Consider the following 22891-nt stretch of genomic DNA (forward strand, 5'->3'; position numbering starts at 1 on the left):
ATGGCTTTTTATTTTACTAATTTATAAAAATAGTCCCGTTAACCTCTCGTGGTAAACCAAATGCTTGTTTTACGAATGGGATCACCACAATAGTCCAGCAGCGGGTTTCGAACCAGCTTTCCTTGGATTTCGATTCGGCCAGTCAACACCGACACCACTAATTGTCGCTTATATTATAATATCTCTATTAAAGTTTGTATCATATTGAAACTATTAACAGCAACTTAGTACCTACTCCGTCTGACGACAAAAAATCCCACATTTCAATCTGAATTCTGCATGTTACCTAAGCTCTTTGAAAGGCCTAACATGCCAACGTCCTCAAGTCTTCGCAGATCAAAAAACATTCATTGAATAGCAGAACTCACCTGACCGAGACAAATTGAAATACTTTAAGCCCCAATCTAATTACCTCTGTCTTTTCATAGAAGAAAAAGACGATTTATCTTCACGAATGTAGTAATATAAGTTCTCGCTTCTTGATAACAACGTTGATGCGTTGTGGTAAAAATAGAACAACAAAAAATGACTCAATTGAAGCCTAAAAAATGGACGAATAAAGAAGTAATGTTGGTATGACTTTAAAACAGTTTATTTTAAACGTGAAATACCCGTAATCTCGCATCATAAGTATTTGAAGACTCATGACAGCTTTAAAGAGCTGCTTGTGTAAATAATCCTTTAAAAACTCTACATTTTATAACTAGACGTTTTAATTGCTCCTCTATATTCTTACAAGTAATAATTAAGTTGTTAATGTCACGGTGTTATTAAATCCACTGTCACTTTCGTTATTATCATCTCATCACTCATTTACGGCCATCTTCTTTTATTTAACTCAAAGTTCCAGATACGTCTGAACAAGTGGTTAATAAAGGAGACACATAAATTATAACTCATTCGTCCTTACCGTTTGGTATTAAGATGTTCGTATCCCTTACTTTAAATGAGCGGGATCAATTTGCGAACCGGACGCTCCGACAATGATGGTGCCGCGCGCAAGTGCGTTCAATTCCGAGCTTGCTGCGCCCGCGCCGCGCGCCGCAAATAAACGAGCGACATTGGCATTGTAGAGGATACGTTTGCTTTTACGATGTGATTTATATTGAACCTTAAGTTTTTTTTCTCCGACTTATTTTTAAAGCGCAGCTAGGTTATTTTTAGACATACTACAGGATAATAATGTTTGATTCCTCAAAAACAAACCAACCAACATTTCAGAAATTTAAAGTTACAAATAGGTTCCGGGTTTTTAATAGAGCTTTAAGTGAACATTTTTATCATAAATATCACCTGTAACAAATCAAGCTATCCTAAGATCAGGTATTGTCCAATCCAATGATAGACTTGTGATGTGAATAGTTCACGTCCTACTTTAAATATCAAATTTCAAATAATTAAACTATAATTGTGATAGTACGACTATCTATCACAATCCGTGGCAGCTCTCACGGTACTCACAGAGATATCTGACTGCTCACGCCTGGCACACTGACCAAGCAGGAAGACTGAATGCCGACATGACAGCTGCCGTCTAGACCCTAGCCTTTTCACTTTCGCGATCTTGATATCCAGGCAAAAAACCAGCCAATTATACTGTAATAGCTCAATGCTCTATAGGCTGATGTTATTTAGACCACATAATAGTAAAAGCCTTTTGAGCATTGAGCTCTAAGCTATTAACACCAGATTAGTTAGCGATCTTTAGATTTTTTCCAAAAACATTATTAACCTTTGAACGTCGTACGGCATGTGACGTTTTTCCAGCAAACAATGGTAAAAGTCGAGAGTTCAGCAGCGGTCTATGACAGATTTGTATCTACTGGCAAATTACAGACTTAGCTTAGACGCATCCGGACCATACATAAACATCTTTGTAAAAAAATGAATGCTTTATCCATATCCAAATAGGAAGTCCGTAATTTTCACGTTACTTCAAATAGCCTCTAACTCAGTATGGTGATTAAGGGTTAAGAGTTTTCACTCAGACTCCTAGCCTATAATTTGATTACTTAATAGATACTAACAAACTAGGAACATGTTTTATTTATAACTTCGTTAGTGAAATTGATTACAGGTACTTTAATAACGTTGTACTTTATGATGATATTAATTAACAGGATGGTGATGGTTTTATAAATTCAGGAAGTAAGACGACATGACAGTCTGCCTGGTTTCCGTCATTCCATATATGCCAGTATGCAATTCGTTATTTTAGATAGAATATAAAGTCGATCAAAAATCGTTAATGAAATGAATATGTATAATAACACATTAACCAGGACATTTAATAATACATTAACACGCGTCTTTTGACATAGTCTACCTAATTGTCGCCAAGTTTTACTCGTAGGTTTCCTGCAAGTCCTAAAGTGTGGACATACTTAAAGAGTTGCTGATAATAATTACATATTTTGTGGAAAATTGCGATTTACGTCTTGTACGCGTCGTAATTATCTGTGTAAGTAATAAATTATGATAGTTCTGCCACGGGGCAGCTAGCGGTAGCGAGTTTAAAGTCCGATCCTGGTTGGCTATGCTGTTAGACTGGACGCGCGGGTCTTCGAAGTGTGTTACTTGTATCCGCTAACATGGTTCCTATTTTGACACACGCAATGAACGGGTTAAGGCACTCGTAGTAATGTTCCGAGTTTGAACAGGTTGAAGCAACCGTAGGAAAAGAAAGGTAGCAGACGAGATCTTATCAACCCTAAAATACACTTTGCAGATGTCATCATGTTTATTTATTTTAAACTTGTATGCACAAAAGGCGGACTTAATGCCTTTCGGCATGTTCCTCATGTTCAATAATTATTGCATTTACTCTTCATTTTTAACGGATCCAATTATGTTTTCACTTATGACAGTAAAAAAACATTATCATTGCTAAATTGTTAAATCTCAGATATAATAAATGCTTTGCTAATTACATCACTGATGACAATTAATTATTTAAGACTCAATCACATAAAGTGGACAGATTCTTTTTTTTTTTTCATACCGAATTTACTTTTCAGTTTTTCTTTAATACTGACCATTAGTAATGTCACAAAATAAAACGAATATTTGTGGGTTTGCTTTAATTATGTGGGTAGATAAAATTAGTTTGACAGTGAAAGCACTCCGCTTTTCCGTTAATTGCGCCCACACGACCTAAATTAACTCGAAGATGACCAAAAATGGTCATTATTTTAATTCTTGTAATGAGCCGCCTTCGAAAAGGGAACATTTCAACATTCCGTAACAATCGGCCAAAGAACCGTAATCCACCCATGATCCACTTGCTCGATTTGGTCGCGCTCCTACATCGGACGCGGAAAGTGAGACAAGCGTGGGACCAGCGATAAAATAAAAGATCGCCGATAGTGTGATGGTATCGTACCGCCGTTGAGTCCAATTCGTTCTGCAACCTCTTTCGCTAGTCGGACCCAATCCGATTATTCGGAGTCTAGACACGAAATAGGTTCTGCAGATATCACTTTCTCAGATACGATCGTTCTTTAGTGTTTTGTAGCCGATAACATCATGGATATCGCGTCTTGCTTGACTTTATATTGTAGCACTGCGCATTTTCTTAACTTAATTTTAACTGTCAATACGAATGTCATGCTCATGAACATTTTGTCTGAAATGCACTTTCTGTAATCAACTTGGATTTCGAATTATGAAATAACACAACAGCTGGACAATTTAGGTTGAATCATGTTCAGTTACAATTTATTAAATCAAGTTCAATATAACTATGTGAACGTAATGTTTTCTAGTGAAAGTCATTAGAAGAACTCAAGTTCATTACTGTTGTGAGTCAGTTTTCGTCCAAAATGATGGCTTTCGGCGCGCACAATTGAATTAAGAGGTGTTGACTGCGAAGTCATTGTTGGGTCCTGGGAAGCATTTTGATTGATGATTTTGCATTCACATTTGTAATGGAATAGAGAATGATTGTGTCGTCACGATATCATTGTAAATGGAATAGAAATTATTGTGTCGACTGTCGACACGATATCATTTCGGGCGCCTTATGATGATGATAGAGAGGATCATTGCAGTGAAAGTAATTTGTTGGGCACCGCAAGTTTACCACATAAATATCATTAAGTGTTACCTCTTGCTGGTTAGCAGTGAAACCGCGACAGAAGTGCGGCGATTACATTAGATCGCTGTTGATTGTGTAAAAAACCGACTAAAAGTTGCACTTGCGNTACTTGCGGATAGAGGATTCTGTGCATTTTCAAATTCAGACCATTTTACTTTCCAGGTGTGTAATCTAGTAGGCAAGATTTCTTAGACTTAATTCGGTATTTCTAAACTCTACATTATGAGTTAACATAATAAACCTTAAAAAAACTTGTGTTTTGTTTACCAAATAATTATTTTATATCTCTCAAGTCTACTATTGAATATTTCTGTAGAAAATTACCTTTAACTAAAGGTCAGATATGTAGACGAATTAGGAGTGATCTTATAAGGATTCAGATGTGTCAACTGTTAATTCAAAACGAGTATAACAGAACCCTAACAACAAAATGTATTGTAGAGATCTGTGGTCCATCCGACCATGTTTACGAGCAGCTTAAGAGCGGGCTAGATCAGACAGGTCCCTTGCAGGGTCCTTAATGGTCATGTAAGGCGTTATACTGCGTACTGCCCACGCTGGACAACTGAATAACTCAACTTTTTGTCGGTAGACGAGTGCTCACATTTACAACACTTCATTGCGAAGTCTTGTCTAAGGGTGTTTCTTTAAGAAATTCTTTCTTTTCTATTAAATTGTCAAGATGATGATGATGATATGACTATGACTATGGTCAATGATCATTGGGAGAGTGACCCTAGCAGACGATTTATAGAAACAAATGATAAACTCTACTCATAAGATTCTATCTTTCTTCTCTCGATTCTACCTGTACCAGAAGGTACCGATTTTGCAACTTAAGTTTGTTTGTATTTTTAATGACTAATCAGTAAGAAATCAACAAAATCGACTTGCTTTTTCTCTAAAGCGTCACAACAAAACATACTTGAACCCTTTCTTGCGTCGTGCAGTCGGGTAAAAAGGGAAGGCTTGACTTACTGACTCACCAACCCTTAGACCTAGAATTAGTTTTTATAATCAGTACCAGTACTTACATTCTAGACAGGTCGAGTTGTCAACCCTGGCATAGTATGGTTGGCACGTGCATATCCCTCTTTCACAGAGCGCATGACTCACGCCGCAGTCAAAATTTGATCTGCAGCTCGATCCCAATAGCGATTTGCTTCCTTCAGCATGGAGTATCTGTAACAAATATAAAAAAGTGCATAAATGTATAATAAAAAAAAATTATAAAAAAAAAAAAAAAAATAAAATAAAAAGTTTAGATAAAAGTAATTGCCTGAAAAACTAGGTGTAAATTCCATGGTGCTTTGATGAGTACCTAAGTTAAAGCCTTATCTGACGTCTACGGTAACTATAATGACCTCAGTAATTATAAGGCGATAGAAGAGAAGATCGCCAAATCATTATCTGGCTAAAATGCAAAAGTCAAAGACTGGCTCTACATTAAGGTGTTATGTTTGCTCTACCAGCGCCTATATCTATAAGATTGCATGATATACCGATTCCAATCATAGCTACAACGAAGTACAAAAAGTTACAATAGAAGTAAGCACAACATGGTATTGCTTACTTACAAAATATTTCACGGAACAGCTAAAGCAAANCACTTGCGGATAGAGGATTCCGTGCATTTTCAAATTCAGACATTTTTATTTTCCAGGTGCGTAATCTGGTAGGTGAGAAATCTTTACACTTAATTTGGTATTTCTAAACTCTACATTATGAGTTAACATAATAAACCTTAAAAAATCTTGTGTTTTGACTACCAAATCATTATTTTATTATCTCTCAAGTCTGCTATTGAGTAGGAAATTCTGGAGAAAATTGCAGATTAGACAAATTAGGAGTGATCTTACAAGGATTCTGATGTGTCAACTGTTAATTCAAAACGAGTATAACAGAACCCTAACAACAAAATGTATTTTAGAGATCTGTGGTCCATCCGACCATGTTTACGAGCAGCTTAAGAGCGGGCTAGATCAGACAGGTCCCTTGCAGGGTCCTTAATGGTCATGTAAGGCGTTATACTGCGTACTACCCACGCTGGACAACTGAATAACTCAACTTTTTGTCGGTAGACGAGTGCGCACATTTACAACACTTCGCAATCTTGTCTAAGGGTGTTTCTTAAGGAATTCTTTCTTGTCTATTAAATTGTCAAGATGATGATGATGATGATATGGTCAATGATCATTGGGCGAGTGACCCTAGCAGACAATGGATCGAATCTCTATTCATAAGATCTTTCTTCTCTCGACTCTACCGATTTTACAACTTAAAAGTTTGTTTCTATTTTTCAAGACTGATCATGATTGACTGATCAGTAAGAAATCAACAAAATCGACTTGCTTTTTCTCTAAAGCGTCGCAATAAACATACTTACTTGAACCGAAAAATACATAAACCCTTTCTTGCGTCGCACAGTTAGGTAAAAAGAAACCCTTATTTACTGACTCACCAACCCTTAGACCTAGAATTATTTTTTATAATCAGTGCCAGTACTTACATTCTAGACAGGTCGAGTTGTCAACCCTGGCATAGTATGGTTGGCACGTGCATATCCCTCTTTCACAGAGCGCATGACTCACGCCGCAATCAAAATTTGATCTGCAGCTCGATCCCAATAGCGATTTGCTTCCTTCAGCATGGAGTATCTGTAACAAACATAATCAAGGTTTAGATAAAACTAAAACCCAACTACGACAAAAAACGACGCTGAAAAAGTATAAAACAAGATTTTCAGAATACTGAACTGAACAAAGTTGCTAATGTAGTTGCATAGTAATTTTCATGTTTGGAAAGGCCCATATAGCCTATAACCAGCGGACAATTAAGACTTTTGCTTTGCCGTAGTCGGGTAAAAAGTAATTGCCTGATGTAAATTCCATGGTGCTTTGATGAGTAAGTACCTAAGTTAAAGCCTTGTCTGACGTCTACGGTAACTAAATAAAATAAAATAAGTTTTGTAAGCATTAAATTTAAATTCTAAAAATTGACATTGAATTATTATGTTATGTAACTATTAATTTTTTTGTATCTTTATATGGGACTTATAATTTGTATGCCACTCATAGGCCAAACATAGAGCTCTACCCATTATTATGTACCACCTGATTTATACATTTACCTATGTTTTACAAATAAATGATTTGATTTGATTTGATTTGATTTGATAAAAACTACATATTATAATGTTTGACCTCAGTATTATGAACATGATAGAAAATCCTCAAATCATTAACTGGCCTAAGCTGACTCTACATTACGGCCTTCTGTTTGCTCTACCAGCGCCTATAACTATAAGATTGCGTGATATACCGATACAAATCATAGCTACATTATAGTACAAAAAGTTACAATAGAAGTAGGCACAACATGGTATTGCTTACCTACTTACAAAATATTTCACGGAACGGTTAAAGCAAAAGCCGTGCGTGTCCTTTTTATTTTATGCGTCGGTCTGACATGCAAATGTTCCTTTCTTTTATGTTACTGATAAGCCTAACGACGTCTCATCTACGAACGCAAACATTTACGAAGAATTTGCATGCCAAGGGACTGTACCCTCACGACAATTTGCAAATGGCAGGCAAAATTGCTTGATATTAATCATGTTGAACGCGAAACTTATATCCCTTGTAGTTACTGCGAGTTTGAGGTTTGTGCTATTTTTGTATTTTACGCTGGATTTTTAAAACCTGCAACATTCTTGCTCAGCCACATGTCGACCTTGGTTATCCAACAAGGTACTGAATTAACTATATTAAACCGCTAGGGATAAAGGCTAGGGTAGATCCTCCTGAATAATAAATTAGAAACTTGTAACTTTACGGCGTAATTTGTACTGTTATAAAGTCTGGTATAGTTTGACCATATTACAGCCTAACTGCCGTGTAGGAATTTATGCGAAGTATGCGGAAGGCTGGGCATAAAGTACCTACCTATCTAATATTTTCTTGATCACTTCAAATAACTAGTACTACCCATGTAACTAGTTACCCAGTACCTACTTGTCGTAGTTAAGGATGGAATTCTATGTTTATTAATTACATCTTAAAAATAAAAACTACCTATTAAAGTCTGTTGATAAAGTACTAATGAGGCTTGCACAATGCACATAATCGTAATCTACGCAGACAAAGTCGCGGGTAAAAGTTTATTCCATAAACAATATTCTAAAACGACTGAGCTGTTTACTGAAAATTAAAGCGGAGCCGTTTAGTGTTGCATCTAGTTTAGACTACTTGTGTATTAGGTCATAGTTGCAAATTGCTATGACATTCCTTGCTATAACGTTGTCTTCGCTTATATGAGGATGTCCGCTTGGCCTACGCCGCTCGTTCATCATGCGAATGATAAGTGTCATGTTGCTGGATCAAGTGAAAATAGCCGAAATTATATTTTGAGCAGTTTATTTGGCGATCAATCACATCTTTACACAGCGTTGCTGATAGCTAAATTGTTGCTAATTATGTGATCGTAGGGTCACCATCTTGATTTCAGGAATTAGGAATGCGATCAAGATTAATTATGCTATCAGTTATTAGACTTTTACTATAAGAGCAACATTCAATTTGTAAATAAGTTTTCACTTTTCTATGAAAATCTGCGCTCTATTTCGACGGCTTATTGTCTAAAAACAATAATAATATGTTGTCCTTTATTTATACTAATATCAAAATGAGTAGAGAGATAAAGTACTCCATATTTTCCGTAATAATTACGTACGAGCAGCGACAATGAAGAAATAGGCAGCATGATTTATGACCTTAGTCTCTACGTTTGGCGACAAATAAAAAATGTGATAAAATGGTTAAAGTTTGCCCCCATTAAGAATTAACTGAACTCTACAAAAACACCTTTATCTCTAAGTAACTTTAAAATTTATACCGCGTTATTATTCCAGAGTAAAACTATTACATTACTCGTCCCGAGGTTAGTTATTACAGTACTTTATCGATCGAACAATGTAAATGAAAGTTATGTGGAACAGGCCTATTACAGTGCATAACTTATTTAAGGTTCCGGAAACTGGAATTATACGGAAGGAAGAAGGGCGCCTAACAATGTACGTTTATAATTCATATTCAGGAACATTCCGCTTTGGAAAATTTAGTTTAGACGCTCTTGTATTTGAACAGTTTATTATATTTACATTAATTATCGCGTAAAGCCAACTATTCATGCTGAACACAAGTTTTCAGTTTTATTAGCTCATAATTTCTACAGCAAAAATATTTATAAATATTTAATTTAATTTACTCGAGCATACAACTGATGAACTAAAATTCAACTGTAAAATATCATTATTTATTCGAAATCAAATTGAAACTGTATGTATGTAGTTACGTCTTTTTGATTAGTTTTATTAGTAGGTTAATTAAAAAAATACAGTAAAAATACTGAGAATGTGAAATCCGATGGATAAAACAAAAGTTGCAGTTAAAAAGTAAACATTGGACTCTAATAGACTTATGGCATTAGAATTTAGATAATTCCAAAATAATTTATCTCATTACACATTTTAATTCCTAAATAACGGATGCATTATGTTTTTATGTATGTTGACCCAATTGGTAGACAGCCAAATTTATCCAAAGCACTTTCTTGTTTGGGATCAATTGTCCGAATAACGATAGCAAAAAAGGCCGGTAACCGTACCAGCATGAGGATTGCGGTTGTTTCGATTGTAACTAATGTTAACAATTATCCGACGAAATCGAGTGTAGGAATGGAATAGGCTAGAAATGACCAGAGCACGAAGGCTTCCATCAATTTACTGGTAAATCACTAACCGCTTTTAGTTGTGGGCATCGTGCAACTTGTTACAACGTAATTTAGGCTGAGTTGCACCACCTAACTTTGACCGTAACTTTGACGATAACCGGTGTTTTATGTATGGAGTTTGACAGATTAACGTTTATTAAAGTTAAAGTAAGATGGTGCAACCCAGCCTTAGTCTTAGAACTGCAGTGAGATAATGCGTTTATACAATGTAACCGTTTGTAATCGATTTCAATTCGATGAAGTTTCATCGGGACTTCTACTTTTGTCTGTTACCTTAAAGACTGTCATTTCCCGATGCTGTCTATATTGAAAGAGATCTAATAAAGAAAGACAGTTGCTAGGATCTTAGCTAGAGTATTGTTTTGTCTAGAGATGATCAGTTTTGTGTTTTTATTTATGTATTTTTTTTAAAGATGTAACTAAACGATCATGATTTCTCGAAATAGAAGCAGAGTTCAGTCTCAGAGAGTCATAGAGGATCAGAGTCTGTAGACAATGTAGAGCCATTGTCACAGAGTGAAGATTGTAACGCATATTAATAAAGTAAACTTAATAACTAAAAACTTAATAATTATAATAACTTAAGTAAACTTGCCTTCAAAACATTTTGTGCATTCGATAATATGCATAGAAGCAACCGAAACAAAAACTAAACTAAATGAACTGTTTTAAACGAAATTACTACATCCAACTCATTCAAAGACACTACTCATACCAAGAACTATACGTAAAATCGTACAGAAATAACAATAAGTTCATCATTAATTACAACTACCATGTAGGTAATTATAAATAATAGTTGTTATTGTTCCTAATAATTTATTGTCATACGAATAGATGATAGTTATCTAATACAAGTGCTTAGGTTCATCAAGAATAAAAAACGCGTTTATACGAAATAATTTCTTACATCAATTACTTACTTAATACTGTGTAATATAGGAACTTCCATTCGATGATTAATATTTAATTTATTATCAACAAGAATCTAGACAACTTAACATTCATTAGTTTCGATAAAGGCCTATACATCATTTCTTTTGTTATTTATTTAACTTGAAAACGTAGCGAAATAATCATAAAATTGAATTGAAATAAAATATTAACTATATGACACATGCTTGAACACAGGAAGTTATTAAACGTAACATATTAGTAAATAAAACCATGTACTTAAAGCAAAGAGGCAAGTATCTTAGAATAAACTAGAGTTAAATAATAATGATTTACTTAAACCACTCTACCATCGTAACGAAAGTGACATCGAAGCAGTTCGAGTTGCCAGAAACGAAAATAGGCACTAATTTATTCTACCATAAACGGTAGCAGGAAAGTAAGAGTGGTAAGAAATGATTTCGATAAATTTACCAGTTATGCTTGATCATGCAAAAAAGTTGCGTCAACCTGTGATTTGTGAGTTTATGAGAACATGATGAGACCGTCACGATTAGAAGGAGGTGAAAGATAACTTTCATTCCTGACAATAATGGTGTTTGATTTGTATCTGATCACACTTTAACGCGCCATCACTAAATATCATTGTGCCCGACGCTTTTCAAAAAGTGAACAACTCTATTGTTATTTTCACTTTTGTGTTATTATTGAGAAAACTTCCAGCAATGCAAGTTACTTTTACTATTGTTGAAAGTCTGTTTGGTTTGTGACGGTGACGGTTGGTTATATCGTTACAGGCTTTAATTTGGAAAATTGTCTGAAATGGCTCTACAAAAGATCTAGATCTAATGAGCGATAGTTGACCGACTGCAACTATATCGATATGTTGCATCGATCACTGCGACGAAAATAGTTTCTATGTAAGGTCAAATTCATAATAGGTAGTCATAACTTGCGATGGTGTTACTGCCCGTATTCACAAATGATGCTTGTTTAAGTGAAGCAGCAAATCGAACGCACAGCGTTGAATAGAGCTCTGTGATCTGTGCGTCCACGCGCACTTTGAGACCTCATAGTAATGTTTGTGAATTAAATATGGGCGAATGTGTAACGATGTAATAAAATATTGAATAAAAAACCGGCTTTTTATGAAGTGTCGTCAACATTGGTTTACGACTGTTCGAATGTCTATACAATTATTTCCTCTAGTTTATGATCGTAAAAAGTTAATTAAAATTTATTGTAGGAGGCATCAAAAACTTGTCATCAACGAGCAAGTGTGACATTTGCTACAAGCATTCGACTGCAAATATTATGTATCGAGTAATTTCATCTGAATTCATTACATATCATCCAATAAAATGACATCTTTAGTTAAAAAGTTTTTTACAGACGATATTTAGCTATTTTAATGCTCCCGTGCAAAATATTTATGATGACAGTAATGTCATATTAATATTTAGAATGTTCTATTTTATTTTTATTCGGCTAATTTAATTAATTATTCGCTGATGTCAATATTTAACCAATAAATCTTGCCGATAAAACCCGTCAAACTTTTTAGACTGTAGAGCGTGTCAAAGAAAAGACAGTCATAATAACGTAAATTAATTTAGTAAAATTAACTACAAATAATTATTTATTATAGTCTGGTATAATTTCAACATCTACTATCATGTACTTAGATCTAAGATCCATTGTGAATATCTAAGATTTTCATAATAAATAATATAAAATATTTCATAATAAATCTACAATTAATGGAGTTTTTTTTTATGCAAGACAAGGCAGTTATTTGACCGCAATCGCACCTGATGTTAAGTGAAGTTACTACTAAAATCTTTAATATCTAATCTTCCTATAATAGATTTATGGTTGTCGCAGTGTCAAGTATCAAGATATTTATCAAGATAACGCAAATTGATCTTGGGAGTAACGAACCGCGGCATAGGTAGGTAATTTATCTTTGGTGTTGCATTCAACGCGAAAACGCATCATTAAGTCATGCCGTGATGACACAACACGGAATGATTATGTTGTAATTACCCTACACTGATGTTATCTTCACAAATGAAATGTGAATTTTCCTATTAACGTATGCATGAGAGCGTAACATAAGGTAATGGGTGTATTTTGAAATAGAGATCTTGTACGGTGCGATTTAGTTTTATCGAGCATGTCATTACACGGTGATTAAAATCTGTCCCATAGAATGATTAAATAGAATCCGTTTATCGTCTTATGGGATTCACTGTAAAAATTATAAAAAAATAGTAATTAAAAATAATTAATGAACATATTATATGGGCTGTGGGACTGTGAAGCTGGTATGTTTGGTTTTATTACATAACACAGTAAACGTAATTAATGCATGCCCGTATTTTGTCACTATGCAAATTGTTCTCTTGGTGATAACGATCGGTAGGTACTTAGGGAGATATTTTCATATAATTATTAAGGCTGAGTTGCACCACCTAACTTTAACAGTAACTATAACGATATTGGTTTTTTTTTGGAGTTTGACAGACTTGACGTTTGTCAATGTTAAAGTAAGATGGTGCAACTCAGGTCTCAGCCTAAGTAATACAATTTTTGTGTACCGTATTTATAAGTATTCGTTGGACTCTACCACGATAAAGTCATCTCACTTACAGATACACAGGAGTAAAGAGCTTTGCGACTAGCAGTATTATAACGTTTAAATAAAAAATGCCTGTAATGAAAACGATAAAAATGAAAAATAAAGTGGTGGATAGCCTTACGGATAAACGTGGCGCCACAAATGACAGGTGTTGTGCTGCGTTGTGCGAGATGTATAAAGATTAAAGATTTATTTTGAGATACTATTTAAGTATTTAATAATCAAAGACACAATCAAACAGTAGCTTGCCCGCTGGATAGAAGAAGCTCAGAAGTGTTACTAAAATTAGAGCAATTGGGTCAACCTGATTAGCATTTTCATAACAGTAAAAAAAAGTTTTAATGTTTTTTTAGGTCTATCGCCTCCTGCAAAGAGTGAACATTAATTACTAATTAGTAGGTCACCGTGTACTTTATTTAAAAGTCAATTAGCCGACTAAAACAAATCCTAATTACTGGTCTTAAGCGACATTTAGAAGAACATGACAAATTGCATAGATTCATTTTAGAGCAGTATCCTAAGACACGTTTTAATGTGACATTATTAAGTTATAGCTACGACATTGAACTCAACAAAAAGGTAACTGTATATTCACACCTTGAGAAAGTTTCATGGGTACCGTCATTCACGTATTAGACACGACTAGAATCCAGTAAGAGGGTAATAAACAAATCTTTTACGGCAAACAAAATATTGTTATGCAGTCCGTTTTGCCGGCGCGTACGCAGTGAATGCAAACGTGTTAACAGTTCCGACGAACGATCAAGGCAATAAAGCGAAGATAGACATTACATTCATCTTTTCTTTTGCTATTGACATTTGTAAGCTTAGATGTACAATCGAGAACGTCAATCTAAAACAGGATTGCAGCATTTGTAGCAACTTATGTGGTTGTAAAAGGAGTTATTTTGCATTAAAAATGTAGAGTCTAATGCGCTGTCGATTGTACAATGTACGTTTCTTTGGGTTGTAAGTGGGAAATGTCGAGTTATGTTCTCGCTAAGACACGGATGTAGGAATGAATAGTTAATAGTTATGAACCGCAACCACAAGCTTCGGTTTCCTAGGAACATCTATAGCGTTTACAATTAAATGAATGCTCTCTTAAAAGTATGTAAAATTGAATTTAGCATCAAATTATGTTTTAATTACATTTTTCTATTGTTGTTACAACTTACAAGATAAGTTTAATTATATTACTTTTTAGTAAAGATCGCGAGACATCGAAAGGCGAGCAACATCCGCCCCCAAAAATTCACACCCCTGGCGACCACGACCACTCTATCAATAACGACTGAGAAAAAGAGTAGTTTACAAGTTCTACACCAGATTATTGACAAAATTGTTACTACCCTCACTCCGTTTCAAATTCCAGGGCAAATGCTGCTCTATGGCAATGGTTTAAAAACTCGTAAACACCTGACCTGAAGAAGTAAACGAGTTCTCAGCCATTACAAAACCACATTTAACGCGTCTGCTAACCATGCCCGCATATTCGTATTTATTGTTTTGGTCTACAAACAGAGGACTCTACCAAACTACTAAACTAAAGACTAANGAGACTAAAAGCTCGTTCCGTTTTTGCATGGAAATTGAATTAATATTTCAACTAAAAAACACGTCGTTTTTATCGAAGTTAGGATAAAAATATAAATTAGGAATAGTTAGGTCCCTATTCTGAGTTAGATGTTTGATTTTATGGTTTTGATTAAGCAAAAAAAAACAAAAAGACATCAATCTATCTCTATAAAGTGCGAATTCGCGGAATTTCCTACGTCCAGTTAAACCTGATGTTTAGCTGCGGATTTGAACAAATGAGATATTAAATCTTTAGTAAGCCGCCAAACCTGTTGGTAACTGTTTCCAAATGTTTCTGCCAGTATTAGCTGTTTGGACACATTATTTTAATGGGAAATGTATAACGAACTACATTTCATAAAGATAACGATCTACATGTGTCAATAGAGACATGTAAAGTGGTCCCGCGTAGTTTTTATGATTTTAATCATAGTTATTGGTTAAAATAACGCCCTCTGGAATCCGACCTGCTCATGACTTAACAGTTACTTATAAAAAAGTGTTTAAACGAACAATCAAGCTACAAGTTTAAGATAAACTGCGTTTAGTCTTTTAATTACTTAACGGCATCTAAATTTCTCGGATAATTAATAAATTTCCTGGTTCATTCAGAACAAGAATTAATTATAATAATATGGCGCCTATCTTGCGTAGATGAGATCAATGATTTGTAGTTGATGAATGTTTAATGTGTAACTTGAATAGACAAGGTGATTTTAAATTCAAGTGTTCGATGAAATTGTCGCAGAAGGAAGGTGTCAATTAATAAAGTTTTTGTCTGCAACTTCAACTGTGTCGAATTCGATCTAACACAAAAGTATTAACCAAAAGTAGTTATATATAAGTTATGAGCTTTTATTTATGGTTAAAGTACAAACAATTGATTCCCCGTAAAAAATCTCGTCGCTTATTTTTCCCTCTTCAAGTTTTATTTTCGAGAATAATTAGCCTAAGATGTTAACGTCCAAAGTTTGATCTATATTTGTGCCAAAAACATCAAAATGAGTTCAATGGTTTAGGTGTGAATGATAAGATAATAGATTCACGGAGTTTAGTTAGAAAAAATGACGGAAGATGATTCTAGAATAATCTCAAGGTGCGGAAGTTATCTGTTACCTATTATTGTTCAAGTTCATAGAAATGACAGAAGCAATTGATTGTCTCTTTACCATGAAAGATGCATGGCGGCATAAGGTAACCCATGCATTGTTTGCCAATTATAACTAAATTCCCAGGAGCTGTACGCACAAGTATTCGCCGTATCTACCTCTGAGCAAGTTCTAAACCTTACTTGAATTACAATAAGACTGGTTTTACATTATTGTCGAAGCTCATTGCAATTATACCGGAAGCTCGTGTGTGAACACTTCGAGCTTACGTTATGAAGTCTTTAACTGTAATGTTAAGAATATTTTGCAATGGCCGCCGCTTGTGAACTTTATGGCCGAAGCAATTCGAAATTATTTAAACGATTCATTAAAACGCACTGAATATTGCATTTAATAAGTAATTAAAATATGTTCTAAACATAAATTAAAATTATAGTGCATAATTACAGCTATAGGCAATGTTTACGGTTAAAATAATTACTGTAAACAATAATAAACAACGCGTGTTGTTTCTGTTTCATAGTAAGAGTAAGCGGTAATTTAAATATATTATGCAATAATATTTTTATGCTAGATTGTTGACTGGTAAAAAGTGCTTACAGACATTAATATCAGCATAAAAAAAACAAATTTACGGGCCACAAAGATAGTTTTTAGGCATTGTGTGGCTTTGCATATTTGAGACTTTCGTGCAAGAATTGTAAAATTTGTCACTTAATTACAAAAAAAAAATATGACTAAAAATTTGGCGAAGTCGTAAATTACTGTTATTATTAGGCAGGATTTTAAACCAATTAGGACAATCCTTAATTAACAACATTCTTACTGTGCTAGTTTAATTTTATTTGTGGATTAGACTGCTAAAATTCACACCTTTAATATTATAAGTACGTAAGAAATCCGCTAATCTATCATGCTTAATTAATGAAATGATAAAATATGGACTTATTTGAAATATGCGTGGGTAAATTTATTAAATTAAAGTTTATTTTATGTCCGCAGCTTCAGTTTTCTTTAAAATTTGAAAAAATATCAACTAGGTACCTAATTATATTGTCTTTAATTAGGTGCCTGAACAATGCATACTAAGTAATGAATGACATTCGATTTTAGCGTTTCATAGATTCTGTTTACATTGCGCATAGCAAAGCTATTGTGTAAAAAGCTAAGAAACTTTTACACGTAATATCACGACGATCATGCTTGTACTACTTATGAATTTGACGGTAAAATAAAAAGAAACATTTAGAATTATAAAAGTTTTTTTTCAAATTAATGTTACTCACAAGCATGCACAGTTCATTGCGCTGGCGTCTAGATTGCGTGTTGCGAAAATTGATATTTTTTCAAGCTCAAAAATAAATATAATTTCCCACTGCTGATGAATATCTCGTTTGGATGTGCAAAAGTAAAGAAAAACAATTATAATACATTGTTTTGCGATGCAATTTTATAGCCTATACAGGGTGAATTTGCAATCAGTATCCAAATTTTTAGGAGCGACTCAGAATCAGTAACTTAATCGATTTACGTAAAGAAAACATTTATTTTTATCCGCTGCGTGCGGTTGGAAAATTGGCACACGTGGATAATTTACTTCGTTCATGGAAAAATACGTATCCACAAGTAACTGCAAAGCTTAATAGATAAATCCTTAAAAACTAAATATTAGCGCGAATTAGATTTTCAATATTTTTTGAACAGATTTTTTTGCGAAAAATACCACGATTAAAAATAATTAAGATAAAGTAATATTGTTAAATTGTTCTATAGAGCTTATTAAAAAAAATTGATACTGATTGCAAAATGACCCTGTACCTAGATACGCCTTATCAGTAAGGTCAATAGTTTGTTTTGCATGTCTCAGCAGCCGCAGCGCTCGCGCATCGCGTCTCGTGAACTTGCGGTGTCGTTGACCGCGCACGCGCCCTCGCTCTTGCACTCTAGTTCGTATCCACACGTCACCGTGTCTCGTCGGTGTTGCGTGACAAATGGAAGCTTTTCACGCGCCCGCAAGTCAAGGTTACAGGTTATCTCCGGCTGGGTAAGTCCCATGTAGTTTTAGTACCTGGAGGTAATCAGACTGTAAATTTTGAGGTGCCACAGCGGTATGTTGAAATAAGTACCAATACAGCTGCAGGAGTACCTAAGTACTACCATGCAGGTAAGAAAATATTTACCTGATTAGCTCTTTTTACCCGACTGCGCCAGAAGGAGGGTTATTAGAATATAAAATGTGGCTTTATACGGCGCTTAACCGATTGAGTCGCAGACGGCATTAATTAATGTCATAACAATTGATTATCTATTGTGTCTAGATTCGCGGAGCTTGAAGGATTAATAAATAACAGTAAGACTTGCAATTAAAGGAGCTTTTACGTAAGATAGAAATATAATATTGATTACCTACACATTTATAGACAACTGCCGAGCTGTTAATACGCTACGATAAATTCGTAGCAAATCGACGTAGCGCAATTTGTCATGTGATAATTTTACGACAGCGCAGCGCGAGCGATCGCGCTCGAAACACATTCGTCAAGATCGCGATAAAATTGTGCGACAGCAAATTATGGTTATCTACCACCGCCAATAATATCTTCGCCGCGAATCTATACCCTTCGGGCGGCATTCAAGGCCTTGACAAAATGCATGCCATTACTGGACAAAAGACGATCGCCTGATGTATGTCGGACGACTGACCTTTTTCAGTAATCAAGATTACCAGCGAACTTATTCTTAGTGTGACTTCGTCTAGTGAGTAGCTCGTAGTTCGTTGAATCAGACGTGCTTAAAAAAAACAAACTGATATAAAAAGATTACTACTATAAACCACAAAGCACAGAGAATAAGGCAATAAATAGCGAACAAAGGCGTTTAAGTTGCCATAACTTAGAAAATACATGGTATTTTCGCTAAAATCATATTTTTAGCGGATTTGTTAAGTCATTACGAGAATAATTCTCACGTAGCACCTTATCTTCTGACCTCAGTATTCAATAGCTGGGTGTTTCGATGTGAACTTTTCATTTTTGTGTGTCAAAGTTGAACCGTTACCGAGAACACCGCTTCACGACTTTGCCCAACTCAACAATGGAAATTGTAGCAATAGATGGATACAATTTATTAAACCGTTCGTTCTAGGATTGGATAAAAAACCTAAGTAGTAAAAAATTTACTGGTAATGCTAAAGCTGACACAATGTTACACAAACCATTCTGTAACTGTCACGTAATACAACTAAAGGTAGATTAATAACTAAAATTAGATTTATAAACAAAAAATAAATCTGTCTGACCTCTCGATTCGCTTTGGCAAATAACGTCTTTTTAGACGCTACATTTTACTGGGAACTAAGTAAAATAATCGTGCAAGTAGTTCACAGTCAGTGTATCATGTTGACCCCATAAAAACATCGGCGTTCTTTTTAAAACATGTCCGTAAACTGGTATTTTGTCTAAATTTCCTTGTCGTGACCTGTCAGAGGCATGCATGTGCAGAATTGCATTGTGCTTTTGTGAATAACGAATGAAATATGAATCACATGTGATTACCTATTGAAGATTATAGAACAAGGTCAATTTCTATGTATTGTGATCGAGAATGGTTGATAATGAACCGAAAAGCGTTCTTATTCGAGTTTGATGTTCCTGTACTACCTACTTATAGATTATACTTTATTTCTTCCTAAACTCTACTTAGCTTAACTTCGATAAGTAAGTCGGATTAAAAGAATAAGTTTACTAAGTACCTACGAGTATAGCTGCAGTTACTTTTATACAAATTCGTGGACGTAGTATATTTATCACAGATATCTTTACATGAAAGAAACATCAATAAACAATCCGAAAAAATTCAAATAGCTCTGTTATTTTCAACCAAATAAAAGGTATTTAAAGGCAATTATGCCTTGTTTATTTTCCCGCTCAAAATATGTTCAAGTTATGTTATATCTTACAGAAAGAGTTCACATCGATAGTAAATTTATCAAACCCATTCGAGCGTGGTGTTTGTTTCAATAATTTTCTCCGCATCATTGTTACTCGGTCGCGCGACGGTGGTCCATCAAATGGACTATTTTCGAAAAAATATTATAACTTTCCATCCACTTATCGGGAGTAAACTGCTTGAAATGAAGCATTGTGCGCTTTTCCGTCAACTGTTTTCTTTTCTCTATCATTGTCATCAACGTTATCAAATGGTCAAAACATCGACAAAACAAAATCGCATCGCACGAATTCAGCTACGCAAATACCTATCCTATAACTCATTTTATCGTCAATCGCTACAAAGAAAGTTACGACGCAATTCAGAAATAGATTGAATATGATTTTATTGGTTTGCAATATTGCTATCTCCCGGGGGCAGGCACCCTCCGAACATCGTCTAGACATTCCCCGGATCAACTTATTTCAAATAACCCACAGGAGCAGTTGTAAACAGCTTTTCAAAAGGACTCTAACAATGTTAGCTTTCACTTTCCTTTCAGCTTCATCACGAGTTTTACAATTATTTTTAACTAGCTGCGCCCCCAAATTCGTGCGGGTGGAAAACGTTTTCCAGTTAGTAGAGTCAGCCAGTTAACAAGATCTCTCTGTTATATTGGACTGCGTACAGTAGAAAAGGTAAAATTAATTATTGCGTTCAGTAGCTACGTCAAACGAAGAAAAAATAGTAGGAAGGTAATATCATTATCGCAGCTGTAGAATTTAAATTGGGAAAAAAATATTAAGTTCTCAATTCAAATAAACAACTGAACAATAACTACATTTGAAACGGCACTGATCCTGTATGAGGCTCTGTTTATATTTTTTGTAGCCTTTGAAATGAAAGTCTCTACAATCACTCTTTTTAGAGTTTAGTACAGATAATTAAAACGTAAGTTTATTACTTTCTTGCCAACGCATAAAAGACACTATTTCCTAACTAATTAAGTCGTACAATAACAGAGAAAAACAAAACCGTTGAAGCACATAATGATATAGGTAGATTATTAACCACTTTTTACGGCATATGCGTTTCTGAGGCCTAGCGCAATTCTTCATAGAACAGTCTCGGTGCTTTGTCTTCCGCGCCGGCACGTTTTGTAAAAACACTTGAGTTAATAACTTTGTAATATGGAAAAACATTTAAAAACAGCTCTCAATTTCAATTGGAGCCATAAATATTAGATATCACGATTTAATAATAGAATTAAAGATAACTGTTGTAATTAATTATTAAGAACGTTGGTTTTTGTTTCAATCAATTTCAGTTCTTGTACATTTTCGAAATTGTAGAGCTAAATTACGATTAACTCCTGTATACTGGTAATTGAAGAAGTTAATGATATTTTTAATTACTACGATTTGTGTGTTTCGTCGTTGTTAGTTATCAAAATTATTACAAAAACATTTTATCGGAAAATTCCGGGAAAACCAAAACAAGTCAAGAAAACTCGCGAAGCAACATTCGCTGAAATTCGGTCCCATCACTTCCCACAACCTAAATAAACATGTCACAAAGATTAGGGTGGAGTGCCCTTAGGATTATGAGCTCTACTTAGGTATTAGTATGGAAAAGCGTGACCCTTAACCTCCCCTGTCTGCACCTTTAATAGAATTTTTATATCGATATTAGGGACGAAAGAGAAAAAATACATTTAAGTAACTTTAAATAGTAGAAATGATTCACCTTCTTTTATTAGTGGGATTAAGTATTTTTAGTGACATGATCAATGTCTTTTCCCTCTTCTAAAGTATTAAGAGAAAAAATAAAATGTAATTTAATTACTTAAGGCCCGATTCGACTAAACTTCTATCCGAGAATAACTCCTGGTATAACTGGCACATTGACAGTTTCAGTATGGGAAATATGTCGAAACTGACGATTTATTCCTAATCGTCGAATCGGAAATCGGTCGAATCCACTCTAAGGCATAATAACAAACGAACTTGGTATGAAATGTCTGTCAACAACTTGTACGGTTTTTTTGCAACACCTACCCGATGTAAAGCTGATTAAAGACTTCGTCGTAAGGATTATGCTATATTTAGGTATTGGTGTGGTCAAACATGACCCTGTGGCTCCCCTGTCTGCTGAGAGTACCTAATCTTCTTTCCCTCCCGACCTGAGTCCATAATTGGGTATTAGCGCTAATACCGCGTTATAGGGCGGCTGTCTGTAATTTTCCGACATACACGATTGTATATGTAGACTCTTGATACGTTTATGACCAAGGTCGAATACGGTAACTCAAGAAACCAAAATCTATCTTAGGGTTAAATTCTGGAATAAGTGTTTAAATTCTTAAGCATTTTATTATATTCACTTTCAAAGCCTTCTTTCCTTAAAATTAACGTACGTCTTGTTATAATAATAAATAATCATAATACTAGTATCTACACTAATATTATAAAGAGGAAAACTTTGTTTGTTTGTTTGGTTGTAATGAATAGGCTCAAAAACTACTGGACCGTTTTTAAAAATTCTTTCACCATTCGAAAGCTACATTATCCACGAGTAACATAGGCTAAATTTTATTTTGGAAAAAAATAGGGTTCCGTAAAATATGTAGATAATGTAGTCCACGCGCGCGAAGCCGCGGGCGGAAAGCTAGTAGTATATATAGTCAATTTGAATTGATTGCAATTAATGTAAGTTACAAGTGTAAAACATTTGTAGTCACGCATGTACGTACAAGTCGACAAATGCGTGACATTCGTACGTCTACCCTCTTCATATCAAAACTTGTTTGTCCCACTAACACGAACGACAAAACCACCACTTTGAATTAATTTCCAC

General features: G+C 34.7%; 1 protein-coding gene across 2 annotated transcripts in view; it reads right to left on the bottom strand.

The window, feature by feature from the left end:
• The window catches only part of LOC114364356 (uncharacterized), a 51192-nt gene that overhangs the window by 17702 nt on the left and 10599 nt on the right, over positions 1-22891 (bottom strand). For both annotated transcript variants that reach the window (XM_028320478.1, XM_028320477.1), the window contains exon 2: positions 6606-6753. In XM_028320478.1, coding sequence (XP_028176279.1) covers positions 6606-6753 — 148 coding nt within the window. The remainder of the gene's footprint in view (positions 1-6605; positions 6754-22891) is intronic.

Source organism: Ostrinia furnacalis, unplaced genomic scaffold (genome assembly GCF_004193835.3).
Source record: "Ostrinia furnacalis isolate ACB-3 unplaced genomic scaffold, ASM419383v2 OfSCF7387, whole genome shotgun sequence".
Classification (NCBI taxonomy): domain Eukaryota; kingdom Metazoa; phylum Arthropoda; class Insecta; order Lepidoptera; family Crambidae; genus Ostrinia; species Ostrinia furnacalis.